The 26,375-nt window shown below is 34.8% G+C and overlaps 1 protein-coding gene across 1 annotated transcript in view; it reads right to left on the reverse strand.

Annotated features, from left to right (window-relative positions):
* The window catches only part of CNTNAP2 (contactin associated protein 2), a 1,023,368-nt gene that overhangs the window by 572,261 nt on the left and 424,732 nt on the right, over positions 1-26,375 (reverse strand). The window contains exon 4 of the mRNA XM_058800058.1: positions 12,626-12,773. Within this exon, the coding sequence (XP_058656041.1) occupies positions 12,626-12,773 (148 nt within the window). The remainder of the gene's footprint in view (positions 1-12,625; positions 12,774-26,375) is intronic.

The following is a 26,375-nucleotide window of genomic DNA, read 5'->3' on the forward strand; positions in this document are numbered from 1 at the left end:
TAAGACATGGCACTACCTTCTTTCAGTTTTCAGATTGGATGATTTATACTGTTATTACAGCGCCCTGCATGGGGTCGCTGCTGGTGAGAGAAAGACGAGAATCTTGTGTCTTGATCAGAAGGCTGGATTTATTGATATATAATATATAATACATTATGACTATACTAAATAGAATAAAGAGAGAAGTTTGCAGAGCTGCTGCTGAGCTAAGAATAGAAAGAAAGAATCTATAACAAAGTTGTGTCCAGGGACTCTGTCCCTAGCTTGCACTTTGTGATTGGCCCTTAATTATAAACATGGGAACATGAACCAATCACCAATCAAAATAGGTGCATCCTATTGCATTTCACAGCAGCTGATAACAATTGTTTACATTCTCTTCTGAGGCCTATGCCTTCCAGAAGACACAGAAATTTGAAAGAAAGGATTTCTGTGAAAAAATGTCTGTGACATACTGTGACCTAGCTTAGGCTTACAGAGGCATACTCAGTGCCTGGGCAATTTTCCTGCCAGTTTTCCTCCAAAATCAATGCTGTGTACAACTAATACTTGTGATTAGTTACATTAGAACTAATGATGACAAAAGCCTCCCCCTGAACTTGCTACAAATAATCTTATTCCTAAATTTATCTAAATTGTTTTTTGAGTTTTGAAAGGGCTGAAACTCTGCCAAATGAGTTTGAAATTTATCATATATCCAGAACCCGACATTTCCAAAAATTGTCCACTGTCTCATAACCATATTATAGAAAGAATTTAAATGATAATGAGGTACAAAGCCACTGATAATGTAAATAATTCAACTCAAATCACTCTTTTTTCCACAAGTGAGGACTTTAAGACAATTAACTTTTAGTCACAAGCTGGATACAAATTCATTATCTAAATGTATGAAAAGGACTGTGCATTTCTGCTGTCATTCAAAATTCAGAAAAAAATGCTGAATGTTCCCTTGTTTTTCATGCTTACTTATGAAAAAGCAGACAAGGAAGGATCAGAATCAGGAAACTACACCATTAAAGCAATGACACAGAAGTCATAGCAGAGAGTTTTGGAAAAAATAACTAAAAATGGAAAGGAGAGAAAAATTAGGTCAGTGAGTGAAAGGTTGCAATGATAAACAGCTGAAACACAGGCTTTACTAGGTTCCTTTTGAATCTCTTGGAACAGCAGTCAATAAAGGGGCAGGCCTGAAGATGTTTATTAGAACTGTTGCATCAGTTTAAAAACCATTTACTGTAAGATATAAGCTCAACAGGCATTTCTCATATCACACTATTGCCAACATCCTCTACCACAGCTACAAAAATGTCCTCCCATCTTGAAGAAAATGAGCAACTACCTTCTCTGCCCTGTCCATATTTACTGAAAGTTTGCTTCTCTTTATTGATTCATTACCCCCTAACAAAATACCCTGGGTCTGACTGACCATAAACAAAGATAATTACCAAAACAAATCACTACAAAACAGCATTGCCGGCCTTGGATATAAGTTTGGTATAAAAATTGCAGTTTTTCCTAATTAATTTTTAAGGCTTTTTTTAGGTAAGGAAATTATTGATTCTAGTGTTTTTTATAGTTGTGGCTTTAGAAAGCCAGTTTCTCAAGTTCTTCAATTTATTTAAGACCAAGAGGACAATTAAAGACATATGTTCTATTAGAAAAAAAAAGTAATGAAGAACATGTCCCTACTAAAAGAATTAAACTCCAATTACCTTGTCAATCTGGAAACGCAAAGATAGAAACATTAACATGCAAGAAAGTTTCTGGAGGATTTGTAGGATCAGATCCTATCTCATAAGCTATTCATTATTTTTTTTAATATTTATTATTTATTTATAAGATATTTATTATTTTTTAATAGTAATCCATATGAAACTTTAAAATGTTAGCTGATAAAATCTGAGGAATATACAGAATTAGAATGCATAAAAAGAACTTTTTTCTCTTTTCTTTTTGATTGACTTACATTATTTTCAAAATTTCCACAGCTTTCTTCATTATTTAAAGATCTATTCTTAAATTTTAGAATTGCTAGGTACTTATGTGAAGAGCTTGGTTTTCTTAGTTTCTAGATAGTACAGGAAAGGCAGCTGCTCATTTAGCAACAAGTCAGACTAGGTACCTGAAATTGGTATACGTGCATATGATATATGATACAGTTCATACCACATAACTTTATCTTCTTTTTAATGAACGTAGATCTCAGAATTCAAGTCACCATGAAAATACAAAGACTACACCCAAATCTGAATATGCATTTTCACTCTTTGCTTATGGTTGCCATTTTGACTTGTACCTTGTCATTGTTGTTTGACTGAACCTCTGCGAAATGCTAAAACAGAATTTCAAATTAATGTGCGTAAACTTGTGAGCATATTTAAATTTTTCCTGCAGTATTTAACAAGTTTCACCATGAATTCCTAAAGCATAGTCAAATTCTAAATGTGCCATGAATTCTTAATCTTTAAAAGACACCTAATTTTTTCCCCCACATTTCTACACCCATTTTACTATTATTACATGCACGATAGAAATGACAGGGTACTATAAAGGCTTTAATCATCTCTGATGCACAGTGGCATTTCTAAAAAATCACAACTATTGTTATTTTCACCTCAATCTGCACCAAGTACAAACAGGTACTTAATAAGTGAACTTTCTAAACCTTTTCTATTCAATGAGCAATTTAGGAAGCCATGCAAATATCCAGATGAAACCATAGACAAAAGTACTTCAACTTGAACTATATTCAAGAGGAAAATTTTCCTTTGTTTTCCTTTTTTTAGCATTACAGTCAGAACAAAACCAGAAATGCTCCAACCTCATGGAGGCTAAAATCTTCTAATAAAAAGGGCTACATCTGAATAGAGCTAACATTTTTCCATGCAAATTGCATGGAACCCTTCCATTGTGAATTAATAACTTCTTGTGACAGCCTAAGAAATACTCAGACTAAAAGAAGAGCAGCAAAGAATCCAATCTCAGAAAGCTTATGAGAGATTTGATGCCCTCATAACTGAAGCCATTGAATTTAAGATATTGCTTAGCTAAGCCAAAGATTTGTTTATTTTAGTATAATCCACTGGTACAAGAAACAGACCCAAAAGTTTGACTGTTTTCTTATGGGATTTCAGCAACAGAGAGTTATGGATGGCAGTGGGACACTGTAGGTAGCTTTACCTCATTCTCCATTTGCACCTGCAGGGGAGGCTGTACAGAAAGGTAGATGTTCCTTCTTTGGATGGGGATACAATCAGGAAAGTTGCAGGTAAGGCAAGGCTTGGCAAGGCACTGTCTCAGGGTGGAAGTGCTGTTGGGAAATTTATGCAGCTCCAGGGAGGACTAAGAATTTAAGAGAATGTCTAAATATTTGTACACCAAGAGAAGCAGTTGAGAATAATATAGGATAAACTGAAAGCTCTGGTCTCGTCCCAGAGCTGTGAGGACACTGGTGACCCTGTCACCTGGATGGCCCTGCCACCTGCCCTGCAGAGAGCTGTTCTCCAGGGTGCAGCCCTCAGACCTGGGTCATAGCTTCTCCTGCAGAGCTCTGGGCATAACAAAACATAAATGTTCTGTTGTGTTCTGTTATGCTCTATTCTATTCTGTTCCTTTCTGTTCTATTTCATTCTATTCCATTCCCTGTGCTCACCATGAGTTGAATAACAATGCTAATATTTGTCTGAAAAGCCAGCAGTCTCTGAAAGACATATAACACAAAGGTTACAACTGGAAACAGGATTTCATTTTATTTTTCTGACTCTGTTTCAGAGACAATGCTCACAAGCATTAACACAATGTGCATGTGCAGCCAGGAGCAGGACAATGCATTCTTCAGTTTAGCTTTAAAAAGGCAAGGGCAATTAACAGAGCTGCAATGTTTAAAAGGCATTTGAATAATGTCTCTAATACTATACTTTAGGTATAGTATTAGTGACCTGAATTGGTCATCAATTGGACTGTTGTAGGTCCCTTCCAGCTATACTCTTTTGTCCTTTTGAAGGAAAATATCAGCAGTGAGTGAAAGGTGAGGGGACATTTATTGGCCACGAGAAATGGGCCATACAATGTCACCTTCTTAAGATGGAAAAACCTGAACTTTTACCCTGTTTTAGAGGATTCAGGGAGAAGCTGGCATCACAGTGACCTAACTCTCCAAAGGTATGCTCATGAACATGAGGCTCAGCTTTGAAACAGGACTGTCTAGAAATGTAACTCTGTATAGGGATATACTACATATAAACACCAAGGCTTGTTTTAACCTTATAAAAGCATTACTATGAAGAGCTAAATTTGTTTTTTCTTGTCAGTAATACTGACAGGAAAAATACTGACTCTTTGATAGGTGCACTTTCTAATCAGAGAACACTAACCTTTGGCAGAGAGGAAATAAGAATTTACTCACAGTAAGACTCAACTTGCCATGCCTAAAATAAAAGATACAAAACACATCATCTTCACCCAGACTTCAGAGAAAAAGCAGAATAAATTGAACTGAGTCTGGAAGTAACTGCATCCTTAATATATTTTATTTCAGACATTCAAGAAAATAAATACCAGTGAGGTTCAAATCAATGGCACAGAATCAAGACCTCGAGTTTGAAATCTGCTGAATTTTTTTGTTTCGTGAGAAAAATAAAAGCTTACCTGATTTTTCTAGTGAAAAAGTCACCATGGACAAAGAGATCAATCACCACTTACAAGAATGCAAGAAAATAATGCTGGGCATAAACATCATGAGTCCTCATTCAGGCAAAGAAAGATTAAAAGCAAGACTGTTGTGATGAGACTGAAGTTTTTGACTGTAGTTATCTAAATGCTACCATTCTTACTTTATGAAAAAGCACACTCTAGTTCTGCTTCTGGTTTTGATGTTTTCAGATGCTTATTGAAGGATATGTTTTAAATCTCCATCTTCCTATTAACTGGTTACAGACCACTGTAAGGAGGATCCCTCCTGTGGTGTGTGTGGGCAGTCACTGAAAAACCAATTAGAAAACATTAGTCTGCTACTTTTACACAACAGCCATAACTGACTTTAAAAAACATTCATCAAGTCCTGCAAGATTTTATCAAATTTGGCCATAAATTCTGTTTATATACGAGGGAAAAGTTTTCCTTCATTTCACAGCAAAAACAAATTAAAGTAACCTTTGCAAACAAGGTTTACATTCTTCTAAAGGAAATGATGAATGATTAAAAAAATATTCAAGTGTAATTTAAAATTTTGTAGGAATTTTAAAGACTTAAAAAGCTGGTGGGTCATGTATTCATACAAAATATACTTGTTTTTCTCTCATGATGGTCATGGTTTAACCCCAGCCAGTAACAAAGCCTCACACAGCCACTCACTCACTCACCAGCAGGATTGGGGAAAATAGTGGCAGAGTAAAAAGTAGAAAACTCATGGGTTGAGATAAAGACAGTTTAATAAAGAAAGCAAAAGCCACAGGCAGAACAAAACAAAAAATTCAATCACCACTTCCCACGGGCAGGCAGGTGTTCAGCCATCTCCAGGAGAGCAGGGCCCCATCACTTGCGATGGTTACTTGGGAAGACAAACACCATCACCTCAACCATCTCCCTCTTTTTCTTTCTTCTCCCTACTTTATATGCTGAACAAGACACCACACACTCTGGAATGTCCCTTTGGTCAGTTTGGGTCACCTGTCATGGCTGTGTCTCCTCCCAGGCAGCACCAACTTTCTCATCAATATGGCTGTACAAGAAACATAAATGATCTGGGCTCTCTGCAGGCCCTGCTCAGCAACAACAAAAACATCTCTGTATTATCAACCCTGTGTTCAGCACAAATCCAAAACACAGCCCCACACCTGCCGCTGTGAAGCAAATTAACTCTGCCACAGCTGAAACCAGCACACTGATTATATTTTCATTGCCAGCTAACAAATGAACCTGTAAAGAATACACACAGCTGTTGCACTTCTCAAAACTGTGGTGCTTGAGAATATCTGCCAGTAGCCTCATTACAATTACAAGTGGAAAATAATGGATTTTTCATTATTTACTGTGTGCAAAAAGTTGAGAGGAAAAAAACCTCAAATTGCATAAGATTAACAAAAAGATGAAGAATAAAACAAACCTTTCTCTACTAAAAATTCCTTTTATGTCAAATATTTCTGAAATATTCGAATTGGAAAAAAATTTAAACAATAAGGTATTTATTTTTTAATGCACTAAACAAAAAACCACAACTTTTTAATATTATTTTAAAATTTAAGTGGAATCTATTACCAAAAGTGGCCTGTATTTGTCAATGATAACATCTGAAGGTAATAAATGGACTGAAGCCTGTTCTCACTTATTTTTCATGCCAAAATTTATGAAAATGTGTATAGGAGCAGTCATAAGTGTTCTTTCCTGGAGAGACCATGGAGAAGAAAAATCTGTACTGAGAATACTTATAAAGAAAGAGTGTATTTTTAGTCTTAAATTACAAAACTCTTCTGTTAAATGACTAACATGACCTGAGACTATCTGGAGGATAAAAGGTGTCCATTTTCATGACCTTCAGAAAAAAACAAATCTCTTGTCTGACAAAAAGGTGGGAAAAAAATACACTAACAAGGAAGCAAACTTAGCAACAGAGCACACATTCAAACAGATCTTTAAAAGTTAGCAAAGAAAAAGTTCACAGTTCTTTTCCCTCACTCTCCATAGTTTAGATATGAGTATTCATCCATGCACCTTTAATGTCAGAAGGAGAATATCAAGCTATGTTTGCCACTGATGAACTGTGAAGATGAAGGCTAAAAATCAAACACATAGGCCTAAATAGGTATAGATGTTCCCAGGATAGAAATACTGAAATTTGAGAGAAAAGGGGAAAAACAGCTGGATGCTTAGCAGAACTCTTTACTGTCCAAACCACTGATACAAGGAAAGTTTTTGTAGCTCACAGCAGCCTCTGCTACATGATTCTTTTAGTTCTGATTTTTCCCCACATTACAATCCCTGTATGTTCAAAGATCTGTCACTTACAGGAAGTTAGTAAAGTTTCTGGAAATATTATGCAATTCCACAAAATGAACTCATCAAAATTATTCTTCCTTTCTGACAGTTAATATTTTTATGAAGTTTCATCACTTAAGTCGACAGAAAAGTCTGACCAGAAAACATAGTGGCACATTTATTTTAAGTAATAGAATATCATAAGAAGAGCTAGGAAATTTTATGCAGATTACTGGACTACAGAAGTACCCTCTGTAGGTACTACTTAGGCATATATTCACACACATACTAAAAGTGTAAGAACAGAAATATGTATGTATACATTTATTAACAGATAATAATTTATTTTATAATAATATACAACAGGGTATTTCAATAGGAGTCATGACACTTTAAGGGACCTCTTTTATGCTATATTCTAGTAAAAGACAATGTCCAGAGTGTACCTTTGAATCTGGACATGTGAAAATTGATAAGATTCCACAAAGGGGAAATAAAGCAGCTCTCTCATCTAACTTAAACAGACATTTTGGTATTTGGATGCAACAGATTATTCTGGACAATATGGAAGTTTCTCTTTTAAGTGTGCATGGCAACCATGGGGCACAGTGAGACATGGATAGTTAGTTAATGCCTATAGCATGAAACCAAACTAAGCAGATTTCAAATAAGTAAATTTCTTAGCAGCTAAGTATAGCTGAATGCTACAGTATAAGTACAAGTAAGTATATACATAGCAGAATGAACTGTCAAAGGAAACAGTGTTTTAACTCAAAGTCACTGCAGGCAAACCAGATTAACGACAGCAACCAAAAGATCCGTTCAGCCCACAGGCTTTACCACTTCAATACTTCCTAATCAGTTCTTGCAAATATTCATTTGGCTCACCCCTTAAAAGAGCACCTACAAATTTAATTTTAGTTCTTATAACATGATTCCATGACCAAAATTTCATTCACTTTACTATTTGTAAAGTAAATGCTCACCATAAAAATAATCATTGTTTTATGAATAACCTGTGGTTACTGTGACTGTGGTTACTATTTTTCCTTCTTTTCCCTCCCTCTCTAAAAAAAAACAAACCCAAAACAGTCATTAATCAGAAAACGGAAACAGTTACATTTGACCTAGCAGTACATGTAGTTGAGCTAATATCTGTAAAAGAACAGATTTGCAAATACAGGTCATATGACATTTGTTCAGTCACACTGCTTCCTAACTGTTAGCAAATAGAGCTGGTCAGTAAATGCAAACAGCTTGGCTTGCAGCCATTTATGGAGCTTTATAAGTGTTCCTGCCCTGAGTCTATTGAATATTTGCCTGGCTTTCTGCCATCTCCAGGTGTTGCTTTTTTTTTTCTAGTATATCCTACAATTCAGAAGTGAGTCATCGGAAATTTAAAAATTTTTACCATCAAATGTGCAATTGCATTAAAAAGATACAAATGTACTGTTTACGTCCAGAAAATCAGCACAGCCATATAAAAAACTCCTCTATGAATAAAGGTAGCATGAGTGCTTTCCTCTCATGGGATTTCATGATCCAGAAGGTCTCTTACAGCTACCTTGAAAAGCACAGCCAAAGCCTATGCAATAATATTCTTATTGCCCTTTTTTTGTAGGCATTCATCTGCCACAGGATGGAGATTAAGGGAGCTATTCATATGGCAGTGATCCTGCAGGAACTTATTATGATCTTCATGAATCAGTGGTAAAAGTATTATATTGTAGTTTTCATGGCCTCCAGATGCCATGTCTTTTCTGCCTGTCTCAAAAATTCATGAAAGTGAACATGGTGGAGGATCCATGTCATGTGCCATTGCTCTCTATATTCAAAAGAGCACGAAAAAAATTCAGTCATCAGTTTTCATTTAACTGATTTCAGTGGATATTTTGACTTTGGTTATATTGCTTTCTTCTTTGTGACTTGTTCTTAGATATATGATGTTACTTCAAGTGTAAAGACTTTATGGCTTATGAAACTCACAATTTTAAAATAAACTCACACTTTTAAAATAAAAACTAAAAGTTTCATTGACCAAAATGTGGGTTTTATGTTATATAATAGTCTATTGGCTGTGATTTCTCAAGCTTATTTTGCTTGAAATTTCTTCATTAGTTTAGCTATTAAGCAAGTTCTTTACCTAATTTTAATACTTTTTTTTTTTTTTTTAATAATATAGAGTTCGTTTTTCTCTATAGGAAAAAAAAAATAAAAGCCAAATTTCATTCTGAACCTTTTTGTAGAGTAAGACCCTAATTCTTTTTTGGTGACTTCTGTGAACTTTTCCGATAGAAGACAACCTACAGACCTCATCTACACAAAATACAGAGATGAAATTTAAAAGAACAGACTTTAGGCAAACCAACACCACAAGAAGAAGATTTGGTAATGCTATTAACTTCTTCAGGGTACAGATGTGAAGTCTAATTACTCTCTGGAAAACATACCTCTTTTAAACTTGATTTGCTGGGCAAGGAAGGACATGGATCTCACCCCCTGGTACAAAAAAGTTAAATGTGTATCTTATATACATATACAAACAAAATAGGAACCAGAAATATGGCAATTAGCGATCTGATGTTTGAATAAGCAGTTCAATATGAGGAAGCATTTTTCTTAAAGGTCTGAGACTAATGACCAGGTTGCAGCATTGTGCAAGGAAGGAGTTTTAACAGTCAGTGTTCATGGCTTTCCAATTAAACCTTGTGTGCAATGTGGGAAAATCTGAATTTTGCATCTCAATAGATCTAAATTAAAAAAATACATTAATTTATTAACTAAAAGAAAATTAAAATTATGATGCATTGGACAGCCTTTGATTAAGGTAATAGTTCCAAAAGTTGGGGCAGATTTGAGTAGAAGCCAGTTGTTTAATCAGGCTTTTAAAATTGGTGATTATCTAAATGGTTAGTTCCTTAAGTGACAAGAAGGATTAATCTGCAAATAACACTGGTTAATGGCAGTGCTTATATTTATATGCAAATATATGCACTTCTAATCATAAGGTTAAAAACTTGGCCTCTGCCAAAGCACACATCTACATGGAAAGGTGCAGCATTTACACCTGGCTCCAAATAATTCATTTGAAGACAAGATGAGAATTTGTAAACAGTACTCCCTGGTTACAGTATTCATACCAAAGGGCTGCTTTCCTCTCTCTTTACACATTTATTTTCTTACTTTTTCTTCTCAGCTGCTGTGCTGCTCTCTACTGATACCATTTTGGGAGCAGCCCAATTCCTGCATGTAAAAACCACACTGCATTGTAGCAGAAATGTTGAAAGAAAAGTCCCTTTAAACATAAAACCAAAATATATTATTTTAAATCTTACAATAAAAAAGTCTTCAGTGATTACTGTAATAATTTCTAATACAAACAGAACAGTAATACTCTATCAGTAAAATTATGAAATTATATTGGGCCACCTTAGTTCTTCTTTGAAGACACATTTTACCATTATTTTTATAGTTCCATACATTGTGTCCTTGGCAGGGGCTTTTTATTCTCCTCCAAAAGTTCAGCAAGCAAGCAACTTTCCATCAAACAACTAAAATAATTTTGTCAGCAAGCTGTGTTTTACTTTTTCTCACATTTACTTTAGGCCTCTAAAAGTATCGTGTTGCGTACATACGGCATTTTGTCTATTCGTTTCATCAAAATGTATCATTTTTATGTGTAAATATTGTAGTAAATATCGTGGGGTTTCTTGTTTGATTCTGCTACATTTTATTCTGTTAAAGAGATTATATTTGACAGAAAACTAGATGTTGGTTTCTTGCATCAAAGGCCTGAATTTACATTTGATGTACAAGCAATCAGGTATACTTAGAAGCAAGTATTTATTATGATGGAAAATTAACCATGCTGTAGTGTTTGGTGTACTTAAAACAGCACATAAAACATTTTAGCAGTATGATGGTAAGCACTCATTTATTAAGAGCCATGTACTGAATAATCAGAGTTGTACCTAAAACTTACCAATCTAAATCTCTTTGAGTTGTAGGTAACTTTAGTGAAATCTACAGGTCTTTAGGCAACAGATATCACAGAAACATGGAACAGTTTGTGTCAGAAGGGACCTTTAAAGACCATCTAGTTCAATCCCTCTGCAATAATCAGAGACATCTTCAACTAGCTCAGGTTCCTCAGAGTCCCAAAAAATCTGAGTTTAAATGTTTCCAGGGATGGAGCATCCACTGCCTCTGTGGGTAAATTTTTAGAGTTCTAGAACTCTCATTGAAAAAATAGTCTTCCTTATATCTAATCTAAATTGACCCCCTATTCATTTAAAAACATTATGTTTTGTCTTATTGCAACAGGTCCTGAAGGGCATAATTTCCAAAAGCATTATCAGTCCTGCTCTTAACTATGGAAGCCCTGGTACCATTGTTCACCCACATTTCAGAAGAAATTCTGAAGTCACATTCAAATACTCCACAGAAAAATGTGTCAGATATTTAGACAGAATTGTAATTTACTGCTTTGATTTTATCTCTCTCACCAGGAAATAAATTATGCCTCGTTTCCATTTTATCTTTCAAGACCCAACATGACATTTTTTTGAACACGATCTCTTCCTCAAATGTCCCAATCAAGCTTATACAATAGCCAAAGCCTTCTACAACAGAAATGTGTACCCCCACCACAGCAGCATCAATACTATAGCAAGTTTGATTTGATTTCTCAACTAAGTTCCAGCTGTTGGGAAATTCTCTGTGATTCAATATACATTTTTAAAACATTCGTTGCATGGAAATAAGAAAAATAATATCAAAACTCTATTCCTCATGGTTTTATTGGTGTTGAAGGAAAGTATGGATTCTGTTGACTATCTAATCAAACAAAAACCAGTTGAAATCACAGCTGGTTTTGGTAGTCAGGATGGAAAAGTACTTCAATAGGTCTTGTGTCACCCAAGGAAGTTGGTGATGAACCTTCCACATTTTATTCTAAAGTCTCGTTACTGAAAGACAAATCTCAAATAACATCTTCCAGCTAAAATACCAACAAGTCCAGGATACTGCCTAAAAAGTACATAGAAATAGGGTATCATAAACTCAGTTTTGCAGGTTTGCCAACTTAAGCACTGGCTGGATTGAATTAAAGGAAGGGCATAATTTCCAAAAGCATTATCAGTCCTGCTCTTAGCTATGGAAGCCCTGGTACCATTGCTCACCCACATTTCAGAAAAGATTCTGAAGTCACATTCAAATACTCTACAAAATATCACAGAAAAACGTGTCAGATATTTAGACAGAATTGTAATTTACTGCTTTGATTTTATCTCTCTCACCAGCCAATAAATTATGCCCTGTTTCCATTTTATCTTTCAAGACCCAACATGACATTTGTTTGAATATGATCTCTTCCTCAAATGTCCCAATGAAGCTTATACAATAGCCAAAGCCTTCTACAACAGAAATCATGAAGATGGAAAGGAGCAACTTCAAAGCACTATTGCAAATTCCAATGTTGTATCTTCCAGAGAAGAACAAACTATCAACCCAGAATTAAAGTTCCAACAAATATTTCACGAAGCCCTAGGTAACACAATTAGACTAAAGTCTTTGACATTTTGATTAAATCCAAAAATTTGGAGTTTTTATTTAGGGGAGGGAAAAAAAGGATCATCATGGAAAAACTTACAGTAGGAGCAACCGTAGACTTCAATTCTTAACCCAATTTGGCCCTCTCCATTCCAGTCCAAAGGAACTATCCTCACATAGCGAGCAATAACTGGATGTTGTAAATCATGCCGGACCACGCTGTCAGAGTTTGTATTTCCAGGAAATGCCTGAAGGAAAAAAGAAGAAAAAAAAATCAATTCTAGTGCCTTTATGGTTGGCATCTGAAGAAATACATATAAAATCCTATAATACATGCTCAGACACTACTTATTCAAAAAATATATCTTAGAAGAATAAGTATTTTGTTCCATTCGTAGTAGATCCAGGTGGTGGTAGATGTAAGGAAGATGCACAAGATCCATTCTTTGGTGGACTCACAAAATTAAAACATGTTAACAGTTACATTCACCTTATTTTTTTTTTGTGCTGCAGCTGTTGATGTGCTAAACGATGACGATGGCACTCCTCACTTCATAAATAAGTTAGTGAAACATTAATTAGTGTCTTTGAAGTACTTATATATTTGGGTGGTATAAGGAAATAAACAGTCCTCTCTTCTGAGCTGAAGAGAAGACAAAGGAAATCATACAGTGACCAAGGACAAAAAATGCTGCTGAGCAGCTGCCTGTTTGCTTAATCTTGTTCTAGGAATCACAGAACTTCATGGAGGGAATAAAAATTTTTATTCCTTTAAATATGTATGTTTTACTGAGCATGCAAGATAATGCTCCATAGTTCAAGAATAAATTCCATTTGGAAATGTTTTTATTTTATGATGCTTGGCATAATCTTATCAAAGCACTACTAAATGTAGGTTTGCTGGTTGTTTGGGTTAGGGCTTATTTGTATTTTTTTGTTCATTTCCTAGAAGTGTTATGGTCAAAGAAGGCTGAATATAGGAAGATATGATATTTTCTATACAATTTAATTAAGTTATAGATAAAAAAAAATTCACACAATCAAAAGTATTTTCTAGAGCTCCCCAAAATTTTTACCCTGACTTGTGCTTTACCAGTCTTTTGTCAGAAAGAGAGCTGATCCCAGCAGGTACCTGGCATTTCAAGTGTTCCTATTGCTGTATGAACCAGTAACCTCTGCTGAATGCATAAACATAGTCAACAGAGAATAAGGCAGTCCCAGATTAATAAAACACATCCCATTTAGTCCACAGCAGAAGAGTATCTTTTAAACACAGCCTTCATTTAAATAAATGGGAAACAGTAATACACGCTTTGTGGATAATGCAAATACCAGGCCAAAATCCATTATTGCAAGACTGAAAAATCAATTTACAGGACCTTGAAAATTATGCACAATTGCTGTAAAATCTCCTTTCCAGGCCAATAGGATTTAAAAGTATAATTTAGACTCACAACTCTAATAGGAAAATTTTTTCTTTTTTAACAGGGAATGAATCTCTTGCTAAAAAGAAAAATAAAATATAGAGTTTTACAATAAGAAACCTCTTTGCAAAACTATTTTTTCAAAAAAAAGTGTAAATACCTGTATAAATTAGACAAATTTTTCAGATTAATAATCTCATTAAGTCACTTAAGTATTATTGCCAGATATCATGCTTTTTCTTTAACCCAAACTTGGAAAAGTATCAAAATGGCTCACTTATCTGTAAAATACTGTCTCATAAGCCCAATTCCAAAATTCTTTGTTCTATAAACCATTTCTCTTCTTGTATTGGATACTAACTTCTGTAAGCTGCTTCGTATTTCAGGTCACATTGCAACAAAAAGACTGGGAATGTTATTAACCACTTTTCTCAAAGGTAGTGCTCCACAGGACAGCAACAGCATAAGAACAAAAATAGATAAGAAAATAAGTCCCCAAATCCTTTCTAAACAGTGTTTTTGAACGTATATTAAATGGAGTTTCAAACATATTCACCAAGACTTTTGTCACTCCTTAAGAAGAAACTCTGTTTAGCTCCAAATAATTTTCAAAATGTAACAGGGCAGGTTTATAGGACAGATAACATATTTTAACAGGCCAACTAATACAGTTTAAAATTAATAAATTAAATAAATAATAAATAATTCAGAAGAGTTTAGAGCAAAAATTATATGTTTTTTTAATTTTGCTTTGGCTTTACAGTATGCTTCAGCCACCCCACTGTACATAGGGACACCAGAGAGGCATTCAGCATAATTATCTTTGCACAACTAAAGAACCTGGCGAAAAGTGAAGGTAAGAGTTTGGCAAACTTGGAAGCAAAGCTATTTAAAATTAAGATTCAGACTCAATTTTATATCCTGTACTCAAAGAACAACTACATTCTAATTAATAATTAAAAATAGTAGAGCTAAATTATAAATTCACATAAGCATTGTAATGAAATAGCACAAAGCTTAACAGTAGTGTGTAAGTAGAACTGGCCAAAATGCTTTTAGCTTCCTGTAATAGGATAATTTGCAATTATTTTCCAGTACTCAATTCTATGACAAAGAAAGAGCATTACAAAATCTCCTTTTCAGAAATTGCTTTTTATAATAAAGGGTTAAAAAGAAATTCTCAGCATTAAAGAATTTATCTCTGAAATAAGGAGGCACAGAAATGCCTGAAATGTTAAGTGAACAAAAGTGGACACTTTTATACTTTAACCAAAGAGTAAAATGATGGAAGGATGGTGGTTACGTCCTCAACCAGATAAACAAAAAGATGTTTGCTATCTCTCAGCTCTCTGCAAAGCAGAGAAAAAATCACATATTGCACTGAAAAACATCATCACCTATATACCAGAGAATCTAACTTAGTTAAGGGGAAAATTAATTCTTCACTTCACTTAATGCAGGTGAAGAATTCTCCGTCCAAATTAATGATCTATTCAGAGATGAGTACTAAAATTGCTTCAGTGTAGGCTCTTTCTAGGATGGCATAAAAATAGGGCAATGCATGGAACAGGAGGATGACATTTCCTTTCTTAAATGAGGAACTACTATTTTTTTTCATATCTTTCTTTAATTACTAGCAATTTTTTCATCACTTTGATTTTCTACTCACTGTTATACTTTTGATGGTGATTTTTTGCCTTTTTATCAAAGTAAGAAATAATTTCTGTCTCTGAATTTCTGGGAAAAAAAATATATGCTTCTAGCTTTATTTTGACACTGCAATAATGAAAACAGTACAGAGTCTGTGTTCCCTGGGACTATAGCTCTATAAAGAGCAGAAACAGGAAATAGAAGTACCATTATAAAATATGGAAACATCCACAGGCAGGCAGAATATGTCTTCAGGAAACATAACTGGGGATTTTTTGGGACTCCAAGGTGAGCCAAGCTGAATAAACCTTGAAATTTTTGTTTTATAGAAAAAAAACCCAAATTCTAAACCAAATATTTTTTTAAAAAACGAGAAAGGATTACAAAAGTGAGATGTTGACAGCTTTGGTTATGGCTGCCAGCCCTCTGCACAAAAAAAAAAAAGAAAATCTGGAAAGCGTTTACACTTGAATTTTCAGGAATCTGGACCATCAGTGAGCAGAGCAGGGCTGGCTGGGTGCTGGAAGCTCTTCACCAGCAGTGCAGTAGAATGATGTTTGGCACTGCAGGGCAGATCAAATCCAGGGGCCCTAGAAAAATTCATATCATGAACTGGTTCTGCACAAGCTGAAATCCACAGCAGATTTCAGAGAAGACAAGATGTTTAAAAAATTCGTTCCTACTTTACTACTTGGACATTTAAGAAAAAAAGACAAAACCTTAACTTCATCAATTCCTCTTAGCTGGTGAAGATTTGCTTAATACCTATGAAAACCCAGCCCAACTGTGTCATGCAAACTCAAAGAGCAAGAATAAGAGGATTGGGTAAAGGAGCATGTAAGAGATAACTTTAAGAAGAAGGGGGAAAAAAAAAGATATATAAGAAATATGGTAGGAAAACAGGTTGCAGAAAGAAAGAATAATGGCAAACTGAAAAAAAAATGCATCAGAAAGTAACAGATCTAGATTATTTCCATTTTACCTCAGTTTTGACAGGTTACTATACTTTCATCTGTACTGTGGGGAGTAAAAGTAAGTCATAGGAAGCAGTAATCTTTTCCTTGAAGAAACATTTCTGCATTCTCTCCTTTGAACAGCAAAATTAGTAACACTACAATTTGCATACTCTACTCTTTGCCTAAAAACAATCACGTTCAAAGCAAAACAATATTTCTACAGCATTCTGCATAATCACCTCACACAGAAATGCATCTGAAAAGAAAACAAAAGTATCTGAAAGTAATTAAAAGCTATAGCAGGTATTTCCCTTATCCCAAATGAAGAAATGCTCAAATGATTCATCAAGTCCTAAATTTCATCTTTGAGATTTGTGGTTTTAAAATGACCAGAACTCCTAAGAGCTCAGAATTAACAACAAATGGGATCAACTAAGCATTATAATGCTGCTGATGGTGAGCTCCTAGGAATTTGATTCTATTATCAGTTCTAGCAGTAAATCCCAGTTTCAGTGGCAATCCAGATACTTCCCTCAGCCATATTTCTCTCTTTTATATAAAAGAGTTATAAATGAGTGCGCATATATATATATATATATATATGTATGTATAACCTCAATGTTATCTTTCACTAGAATTGAGAACACTTTTTTATCCTATGCTCAAAACCTTTCCTAGCATTTTTTAATCAGATCTATCTTTTTGTTCACCTTACACCCTTATCTTCTCTAGTAACTCCTAGGAAGTTTACTTTCAAGTTCAAATTCTCTCTTTGTATGCTGAAAACATACCACACATTCATCATAATTTGATGAAAAATTTAATGGAATTATCATTACATGCAAAGACTAAAGCCCAAAGGTTATTTGCTGCCTTTTAGCCTTGCACTTTTCAAAACAAAACACAATGATTTAGCAAAATAATATTATTGATCTTTATAAGAAAACACACCTATATTTTACAGACTGACAACTACTCTTTTACTCAAAAAGAACTCAATCTCCTCTACTGGAACTTTGAGTTTTTTGGTATTTTAACAAAAATCTACAGAAATCTCTAATTCTCAAAAAAAAAAAAAAAAATAAGGGATATTGTCATTTTTTATTCACAGATAACTTGTAGGGATTCCATTCTGTATAATGTACCTAGAAAATATTTTTAAAACTTAAAGTCAGAAAATTGAAGAGCAAGATTTGATACCTGAGCATAATTTTGGATACCTGAAAGAAAAATTACAAATGTGAGCTTCATTATCAAATCTGTGAGTTTTAATGTGTTGATGTTTGCAGTTTTTCTTTTAAAATGAGAAACAAATGAAACTCCTATACACAAACAAAAAAACACAAACCAAAAATCCCCACACCCTCCCAACTACTGCATCCAGAACGTGACTCAGAATGAAACATTCTTTTATCTTCTAGTACTGTTGTAGGATATTATCATTGTTTAATTTACTTTGAGTAATGAAGCCTAAACAAACAAAGAACTCCCTATCTATCGTGCTCATAAATCCCAAACACAAGAATTAACAGCTTTTCTCATACTTCTACGTACAATTGTTAATTCTTTATTTATGCACAGAAATATTACCAAGTTATCTGAATTTTGCTAGGGAAACTGACTTTTTTTAAGGACTGGACAACAACCCTTTGTTGACTTTGTATCATGGGAATACTTGAGGCAGGACATCTGACAATGCACATGTGTACAGACTGAAGGGTTTTATTTGTTTTTCTTTTACCCACAACTACAATTAATAATCCTATTCCCCTGACCTTTAGACTCATGAACAAGGGACACGGACATATGGATGCAGTTGAATTTTACTTTATGGGACACCACAGCATCACAGCAAAGGCACCAACAGCGTCGCGTTTCTCTATGTCCTGAAATTGAACACATTATTCCAGAGATGTGTGAAATATCTCAGTGGCAGAGATATTCTTCCCTTTTTGGTAAAAACACCAAATATAACATGTAAAATTTCTAAAACAGATACTAACAAAGCTCCTAAATTATTTTCTGGCCTGTATAATGAAGAAGAAATTTTAACCCCTATGCTGAGCCGTATATGTTTTGTTCTACTTGACATAAAATGGGAACAATCCTAAAATTCTTTTGAACCTAAGATATACACAAAAAATATTAAAATACAATTAGGGTTCTAAAGTCAACACTGCTAGTAGAAGTTATGTTTCCTGCAGAGTCTTAATAAATTCCTGAATATCATTATGATATTAATTTATGTACATAATTACCTGCTATTAATTCCCCAGAGATTCATACAGTTCCCAGAGCAAAAATTGTGATTATTCATCCTGATACATTCAATATCTGAGGCTAGAATACCTTAAGGTTTTAGGGTGGTTTGTTTGTTTTTCTCATTTTTAACCATATCTAAATTCAAGAGGAAAACCACATGAGCTTGATGTGGAAAATTTTGTTGATGGAAGCCTGTCGTAGTCTTTTGCAATTTGTTCCCAAGATTTAGTATCCAGAATTTACAGTTTCATTTAAATTGAGAAAATACAACCTTCCCACCACTGAATAACATTCCATCTTTGTTGTTAAGATCAACTGATTGCTTTATTAGTAGTAGCTTCTGAACACATTGGGGAGTAATCATTATCTTGCTCTTAGTCTTAAACAAACTAAACAGATTTTAACACTTAGACACTGCAAGACCCACTCCAGGAGCAGCATGGGGTTTCATAATGAATAGGACTGGTATCTCTAAGATAGTTCCTTTATTTGCATGAGTGAATGAAGTACACAATGTCCATGCCTGTGGACTGCCAGATGGGAATGGGCCATCTCCCATGAAGTCAACAGACAGACTGTGCCATACAGCACAGGTGCTAATTCTCTTTATGACATTTCCAATGTGGTGCTAGACAAGAAAGTTGCAAAAAAATTTTCTGTGGCACTTAGTATAGTTCCAGGGAGACACAAAATGATTAGGTAGTTTTGCCTTAATCTTCCCTGCCTCTGTTCCACATAAATGGAATATGGAGTAAAAAATTAAATTATTTTATGGGGTTGTAAAAATAAAATAATTCTTATTAAGCACTTTGTCAAGTATTCACATTGGTGTCTAAGTTAGAAAGCTGAGCCTTTTGTGGTCAGTGAAGCAAAGTGGGAGACAGGAACTAAATTAAAAGCTTACCACTCTCCAGTTGCTGCAAAGTGCAATATAACTTTTTCTGGGTACAATATAAATGTACTCTAAAAAATAAAGAATGTGATCAACACCTTAGTTCCAAAAAGTTGCCCACTGACTGATTCATATTAAAAGAAAAAGAATACAAAAATCAGTGCAAAATGGTTGTACAGACAGGATAAAGCCTGCTTTTCTCTACAGGAGTTGTGAGATTTTATTCATTGATACACAAAAAATTACTTCTGCTGCATCTTCTGTAGAAAGAAAGAGAGACAGGAAGAACGTGTTTCCAAAACACCTAAGCACAATTGCAATCATTACTGAAATAGTAACAGCAACAGGTCTCTGATCATTGGCTGCTGGTCCACAGAGCTCAGCAGTAACAGGAGCTCTCACCTTGAGAAGGTCAAACACAGGGGAACTCAGGCCCTTGGTTTCTTTCCCTCTCTACTGCTGATGAATTTAGAAATCTTTGCACACTTTGATGATTTTCAAGTAGCTTTTCAGTAATTTTCAGAACTGCACTCCTTTCCTCACTCTTGTCTCAAAGCTTCTTGTATCTCTTCTGCACAGCCCCACTACTCTACTGGGTTACTTGCCACCCAAGCTGTTGAGGCTGTTACCAGAGGGCACACTTAGGAGAGGAAAGCACAAACTCAGCAGTGTCATTCCACACCCCTGACCTAGTGCTTTGGATTAAAAAACTAAAACTCCCTGCAGGAAAAAGTACAAAGTCAAAATCTGTTTTAAATACTGTTGAGAATACCTTGAGTGAGGGCATAGCAACTACAGAAAGATTTTTAGCTCTTAATCAGTTAATATCCATCTAAACAGCAATCTTTACTCATAATAGAAAATACTGATTTGTGACTTCAGTTTATAACTATAAATAAAAATTACTGTACTTGCTGGTTTTATAGTCTTTTATTTTGAGTCATATGTAAATCATGATTATTAACATTTAAGATAAACTTTTCTCAGTTATGAATAGTTTTCATTGCTATGTTTCATTTGCAGAAGAGTCCAGAGACTGCTTTCCAGATCATTCCAATTCTGACTAGACTATTAGCATGCAAGAAACAACTGTGAAACAAAACTTTGCCTATCTGAAATAGTTGCAAGTATACAATTGTAAAACAATCAGTGAGGAATAAAGTCTGGTTATTCTGTATTAATTGCTTCATATATAAAGTTAATAGTGCATGCTGAGATAAAATAAACAAACTTTGAACACAAAATTTAAATAAACAGGTGCTTTTCTTTTATACTTTCAGTATCTATTTAATGCTGGGATTTTAGTTAATTGCAAATAGCACTTATATTCTCCACAATTCAGATAAGCTTCCCAGTAATGGGAAATAAAACTGGATTAAAAAGCCAATAAGGTGTCTTTAAACATGTTTCAGCTGTCCTTAAATAATATTAAACATTACAAAATTGATTTATAATTACAGAAACATAAAAATAATGCATTAGAAATAATTTTGAAACTTTTGGGGTTTTTTTGCATGCTTCCAAGTTGTAAAATTCATGAAATAAATGAAGCTCACATATAATATTAAGTCAAGATTTAGCAATAAAATTACTAAAGAAAAAAAGTAAAAATAGCATTGCTGCCATCTTCATTGCACTAACATGTTTCAGTTTCTGTCTGTAGGTACAGTACTCTCATAATATGTCAAGATGAAAGAAAATAAAAGTAACCTTTCTAAAATATTTCACATACACTAAAGTTAGGAATTCCAAAGGGTGATGCAGGCAATATCAGCTATGATACAAGAACTCACTAAACATATTCCTTTCCTTTCCTCCTATTCACCCTAAGCAGAGACCATACTCTAAAAATCACCATCTTCATTAAGATCTTCTTGAGGAAGGTTCACAAGTTTAGAGCCTTCCGGTCTAGGAACCATGACAAGAGCAAAAATAAAAACCTGTAACAGAAATGTAACCAAAATGTAACCATGAGATGAAAATGTCAATGAAAGATGTCCATGAAAAATGTGTAACTCCTTTCTAAAACTCAGTGTAAGGTTAAAAAGGGTTTTAGATGCAGAGAATCATAAGCAAAATGGCATGCAAGCAAACAAAAAATTCTTGTCTCAGGAAGAATACCTGGAGTAGGATTCTTCAGAATAGTCTTTTCAAACTGATCAAAGGAATATTTCTAAGAAATCCCCAAAGGCAGAATTACAGTATGTGACGGGCTTCAAACATGCCAGCTTGTCCTTCAACTTGAATTCAATAGCTGCTCATCTTTCTAGGGAAAAAAGGAGAGTTTTAACCACTTGGCTTTTTGAAATTATACCAAAAAGCCACAAGAATATTTTACAAAGGAATGTGGAAAGAAATATCTGAATTGTCAGAAGCTAGACATATCCCTCTTTCTTCAGGGATTTCTTTTCTTTTTTCCTTTTTCCTGCTAAGATGAGCATGACTGAAAGAATTCTGGGAGATATGCAGAATTCTTGTGTTTCTGCTCAAATCCATTCTCAGTCTTCATACAAAAAGTGTGTAGCATCTATATGAGAAGTTCAGAATAAGAAGTAATCTTTGATTTGAAACTCCTGTGAATTTAGTAAACTGTTAGATGTCTTAACATAATGGAATAGGAAATACTGAAGGTTCTATTTTTGTTTTAAAGTATATAATTTGATTTCATCCTATTCCCTCTTTTGCAACTGCATACTTTCAGAAGTTTTATTTTTCTCTTTTGCAGAGATAGTATGCATCTAGAATTTCCATATTCTGTTGTTTTGTTCAGGTTTGCATCAACTACTACTCCAAAGGTAACTGTATAGACATCTTTTAGTTGAAATGCCTTCAAATGGCTGTTAGCATCTGAAATAGGAAGATTTTCATAAATCAAAACCTTTGTTTAATCGTCACCAAATGTAAATCTAATTTGAAAACCATAATTGAAAGAGGAAAGGGTTTTAAAATTTTGATCACCTGTCCAGTTCTCTTTAAAATTCATTAAACAAGTACTAAAGTGATGTAAAGGCCTTATTTTCTCTCAATAGAGACTTCCTAAATTTAATTTTAAGCTGTGCCATAAATCTTAGGGGATTGAACATTAGAGTCAATTGATTACTAGTTGCGTGCAAGTCATTTTTTTTCCTCACAAGCATTGGCAATTTTATCTGACTCAGATATTTCTGGTTTATTTATTTTGCAGCCAGGATACATGCTTCGCTGGCCAAGGAGGCAGTGACATTCTGAGTTTAGCATAACTTCATTGCACTCTTTTCTATCACTTTGCAGGATTGACAGCCTGCATGGCCACTAACTTAAAAGAAGAGTTAGATGTCAGTAGAGCAACATTGTTGTTATTGACAGCTTCATGTGTCTTACTATTCATATAGAAGGAGAAGGTGGATTTTCTGATGTACAAAGATCTTTATTACTTAGGTGCATTACTTGTTTTACATGATTCTGATTGCCTGTGACAAAGATTTGCTACAGCACAGAGAAGATGATTATGGTTCTATTCCTATGCAAAGGCCCAAATTGATCGGGAAAAGGCTGGCAGATACTCAGTGAATCTTCTTGTTTATTTTTATTTTCCTGAAACTACATCACACTGACAGTGCTGTTTTCCAGTCAGGGAAAGTGTTTGTAGCTCTTGCAGAGTGAAGACACCATTATCTTGTTGCTATTAGCCTGTTACATACCTTTCTCTAAAACTAATACAAGAGAAACCAAAAACATCCTTTTGTGGACATTTACAGGAAGGAGGAGTGGAAAGACAAAGGTACCAGGATCTCCCTATCTTTCGCTTTCCCTGACTTCTAGACTTATTCATTTACTGCCGGGGAGTATTTTGAAAACACGCTTGCAAGTGCTCAGAATGATTTTGGAGCTCTTCAGATGAAAGAGGCCATCATAATGTTACTCTGTTTCTCTACAGGATCACAGAAAGCACCTGCAGGAATTGCCTTAACAGACATTTGATAAAACTCTGTAAATACTTGTAATAGCATAAGCACAGCAGTCAGGAATGACTGCTGGCAGTTCTGTTTGCTGCTTACTTACTGTGTGAACTGAGACTGACACCCCAATGCCTCTGAAACTCATTCTGCCTGTAAGACAGAGATAATTCTCTTGGAAGTGTTTGTTGAGAATTAATTAGCTATTATTTATGCATTGATTCTTTAAAAACAAAACCAATCCATTCACTGATTTTTACATCCCTGCTCACCCAAACAAATAAATAAATAAATAAATAAATAAATAAATAAATAAACCAAACCCAAAAAATCAAAGAGATTCATTGACTTTGGTGACCAGAGGAGAGCATTATGATAATCTGTTCTGGAGTTCAGTAGACACAATGCCAACTCCCATGCAATAGTTCAGTTAACAAGTTCACAGTCTGGGGTATAGTGCATCATTCATGAAGTTATCCTGTCTTGATTACAAAACTGAAAGTGATAAAAATATCAAATTTATCACATTCCTACAGAGCTTTTCCCTACTTATATTCAGTGTTAAATATATGCATTATTTCTACTTGGTTTGTTCATCCAGTCACTGGATCTTATTACGTCTTTTGCTCTGTATCTAAGAATAGCTCACTATTATGGAAAACTTCTTTTTAAGAACCTGAGAAACTAGAGAGAAAATACTCACTGTGTTGCTATAACACTAAAATAATCAGGTAATTAAGCAAAATACGTAATTTGTCTGGGACAACTTGCAAAATGACAACATTACCTGGCTTCCAAAACCTTTACAGGCTTTCTTTTAAAGCCACTAGCTTCCCTCCTCCCTTCCCACAATGGTTGTGAAAAATCAAGCTAAAATAACAGCATGGATTTCCATTCAATTTTTGTGGAATTCATTCTGTTGTCATGTCACTGACTTAAATATCAAGGTTCAAAACAGGATCACCAAAAGGTTTCCAATTATCATTACATTATGCATTAAAATCTAGTTGGGATTGCAATACTGTATGATAAAAGAAAACTTTTAGGCAGTCTCCAGCATGCTTCATGAAACTCATCTGTGACAATGCTACAAGCAATATAGTAACACAATAGCTTATATTTCCATTTAAAAATCATCAATCCTTTTTTTGTTCAGATAATCTCTGCGTGATCCAAACTGATGACTTAGAATAAGAAAAATATTATGTAGCTGTCATATTAATGCATTGGACGTCACGGTTAATGTCCAGTTTTTAGGAAGAATGTAACAAAAAATTCAATCCATCTCTGAATTAAGATGTTAGGCATTTTTTAAAGACACCATTTCAGACTCATATATATACACAATATAATTATTCAGCCTTGTTAAGATAGGCTTGGTCATGGAAGAATAATAAAATGTATACTTTAGAATGAAGAGCAAAGCAAGGTGGGAAGAAAGCAGCAGTGATAGATCCTTGTTTTTAACAGCTTTTCATAAATTCTCTTGGGAAGCCAACTGAATTTCATTGAAGGGAGTGAATCAATGGTCCTTCATAAAAAGAAAATCAATTAGAAAGTCATTACCTGAAAATTAGCACTCAAAAAACAAAATTCCATTTTAAAGCCAATTAGACTGCATGTCAGCACTAAGTTGAATTGCATTTGCATTGATGTATGCAAAATGATTTACATCCTCCATCCCTAAGAAACGTAGAGAGTGAAAAATTAAAGAACATATTTAGAGACGCTGCTGAATTTATTTTTTGGAAGCTATCTATCTCAAGCAGCAGATGACTGTGCTGGGCTTTTAAACAGCTTTACATTGTGTATCTCAAGTACTGATGTTATTATTGGAACTACAACACTTGAGGAAATCTTACTTCTCCTCCGTGTCATAACAGCACATCGGAAAACAACTGCAAATGTAAAAGCCAGAGAGGGGGCTGAAGGAGAGTAAATGCCCCAAGAGCCCCAGTGTTTCTCCCAATAGCTTGCCATAGTCCTGGCATGATTTGTGTCTTGAGGCACACTGGAAAAAGAAAAACTTTTAAGTATAAAGAAGGAGTAGATGGCATCTCATGGAAGAGTTAAAATCTCTTCCTGGGCAGCAACTGGATAATTAACCTATCCTGGTTATAGCGATAGGATTAGATCCACTCTGTCTGGGTCTGCCAACATAGAAAGGGTGGTATATCTTTCTCTCACGTCTGGTCTGGGTAACACAGGAAGCAGCAGAACCCAGGCCCTGAGGATGGGACATTGCAGCTGGCAGTGCTGAAGAGGAACTCTGATAAGTATGGCTCAGACAATTGCATCTTTGCAAGGGAGAGGGCACTGCCTCTACATCCCCAGTCAGAGATTTATCTTAAGGACAGGAGATGAAAATAAAATAAATAAGGCACAGAAATATGAATTCATTATGGAACATCAAGCACATCTTAATCACATACTTCACACCATGCACACACTTACGTAGAATTAGGTTAAATGGCTAAATGTTAAGTGCCATCTTGAAATGAGACACTTCTCTGAGCTGGGGTAAGTGTTGAAGACTTAGTTGAAGAGGCAACAGCAGAGATATCAGTGGTGACCAAGGTCAGTCTTGTGGAGACTGTTGGAATGTGCTGTATGGGAGGATCCCAAGCTCAGGGACACCTGATCAGCTGCCCAAGGCCCCCTCAGGACCCTGCAGCCCTCAGGAGCCCATCAGGAAAGGAGGGGGCATTGCCAGGAGCCATTGCCATTTAAA

The sequence above is a fragment of the Ammospiza caudacuta genome, chromosome 1 (assembly GCF_027887145.1).
Source record: "Ammospiza caudacuta isolate bAmmCau1 chromosome 1, bAmmCau1.pri, whole genome shotgun sequence".
Classification (NCBI taxonomy): Eukaryota; Metazoa; Chordata; class Aves; order Passeriformes; family Passerellidae; genus Ammospiza; species Ammospiza caudacuta.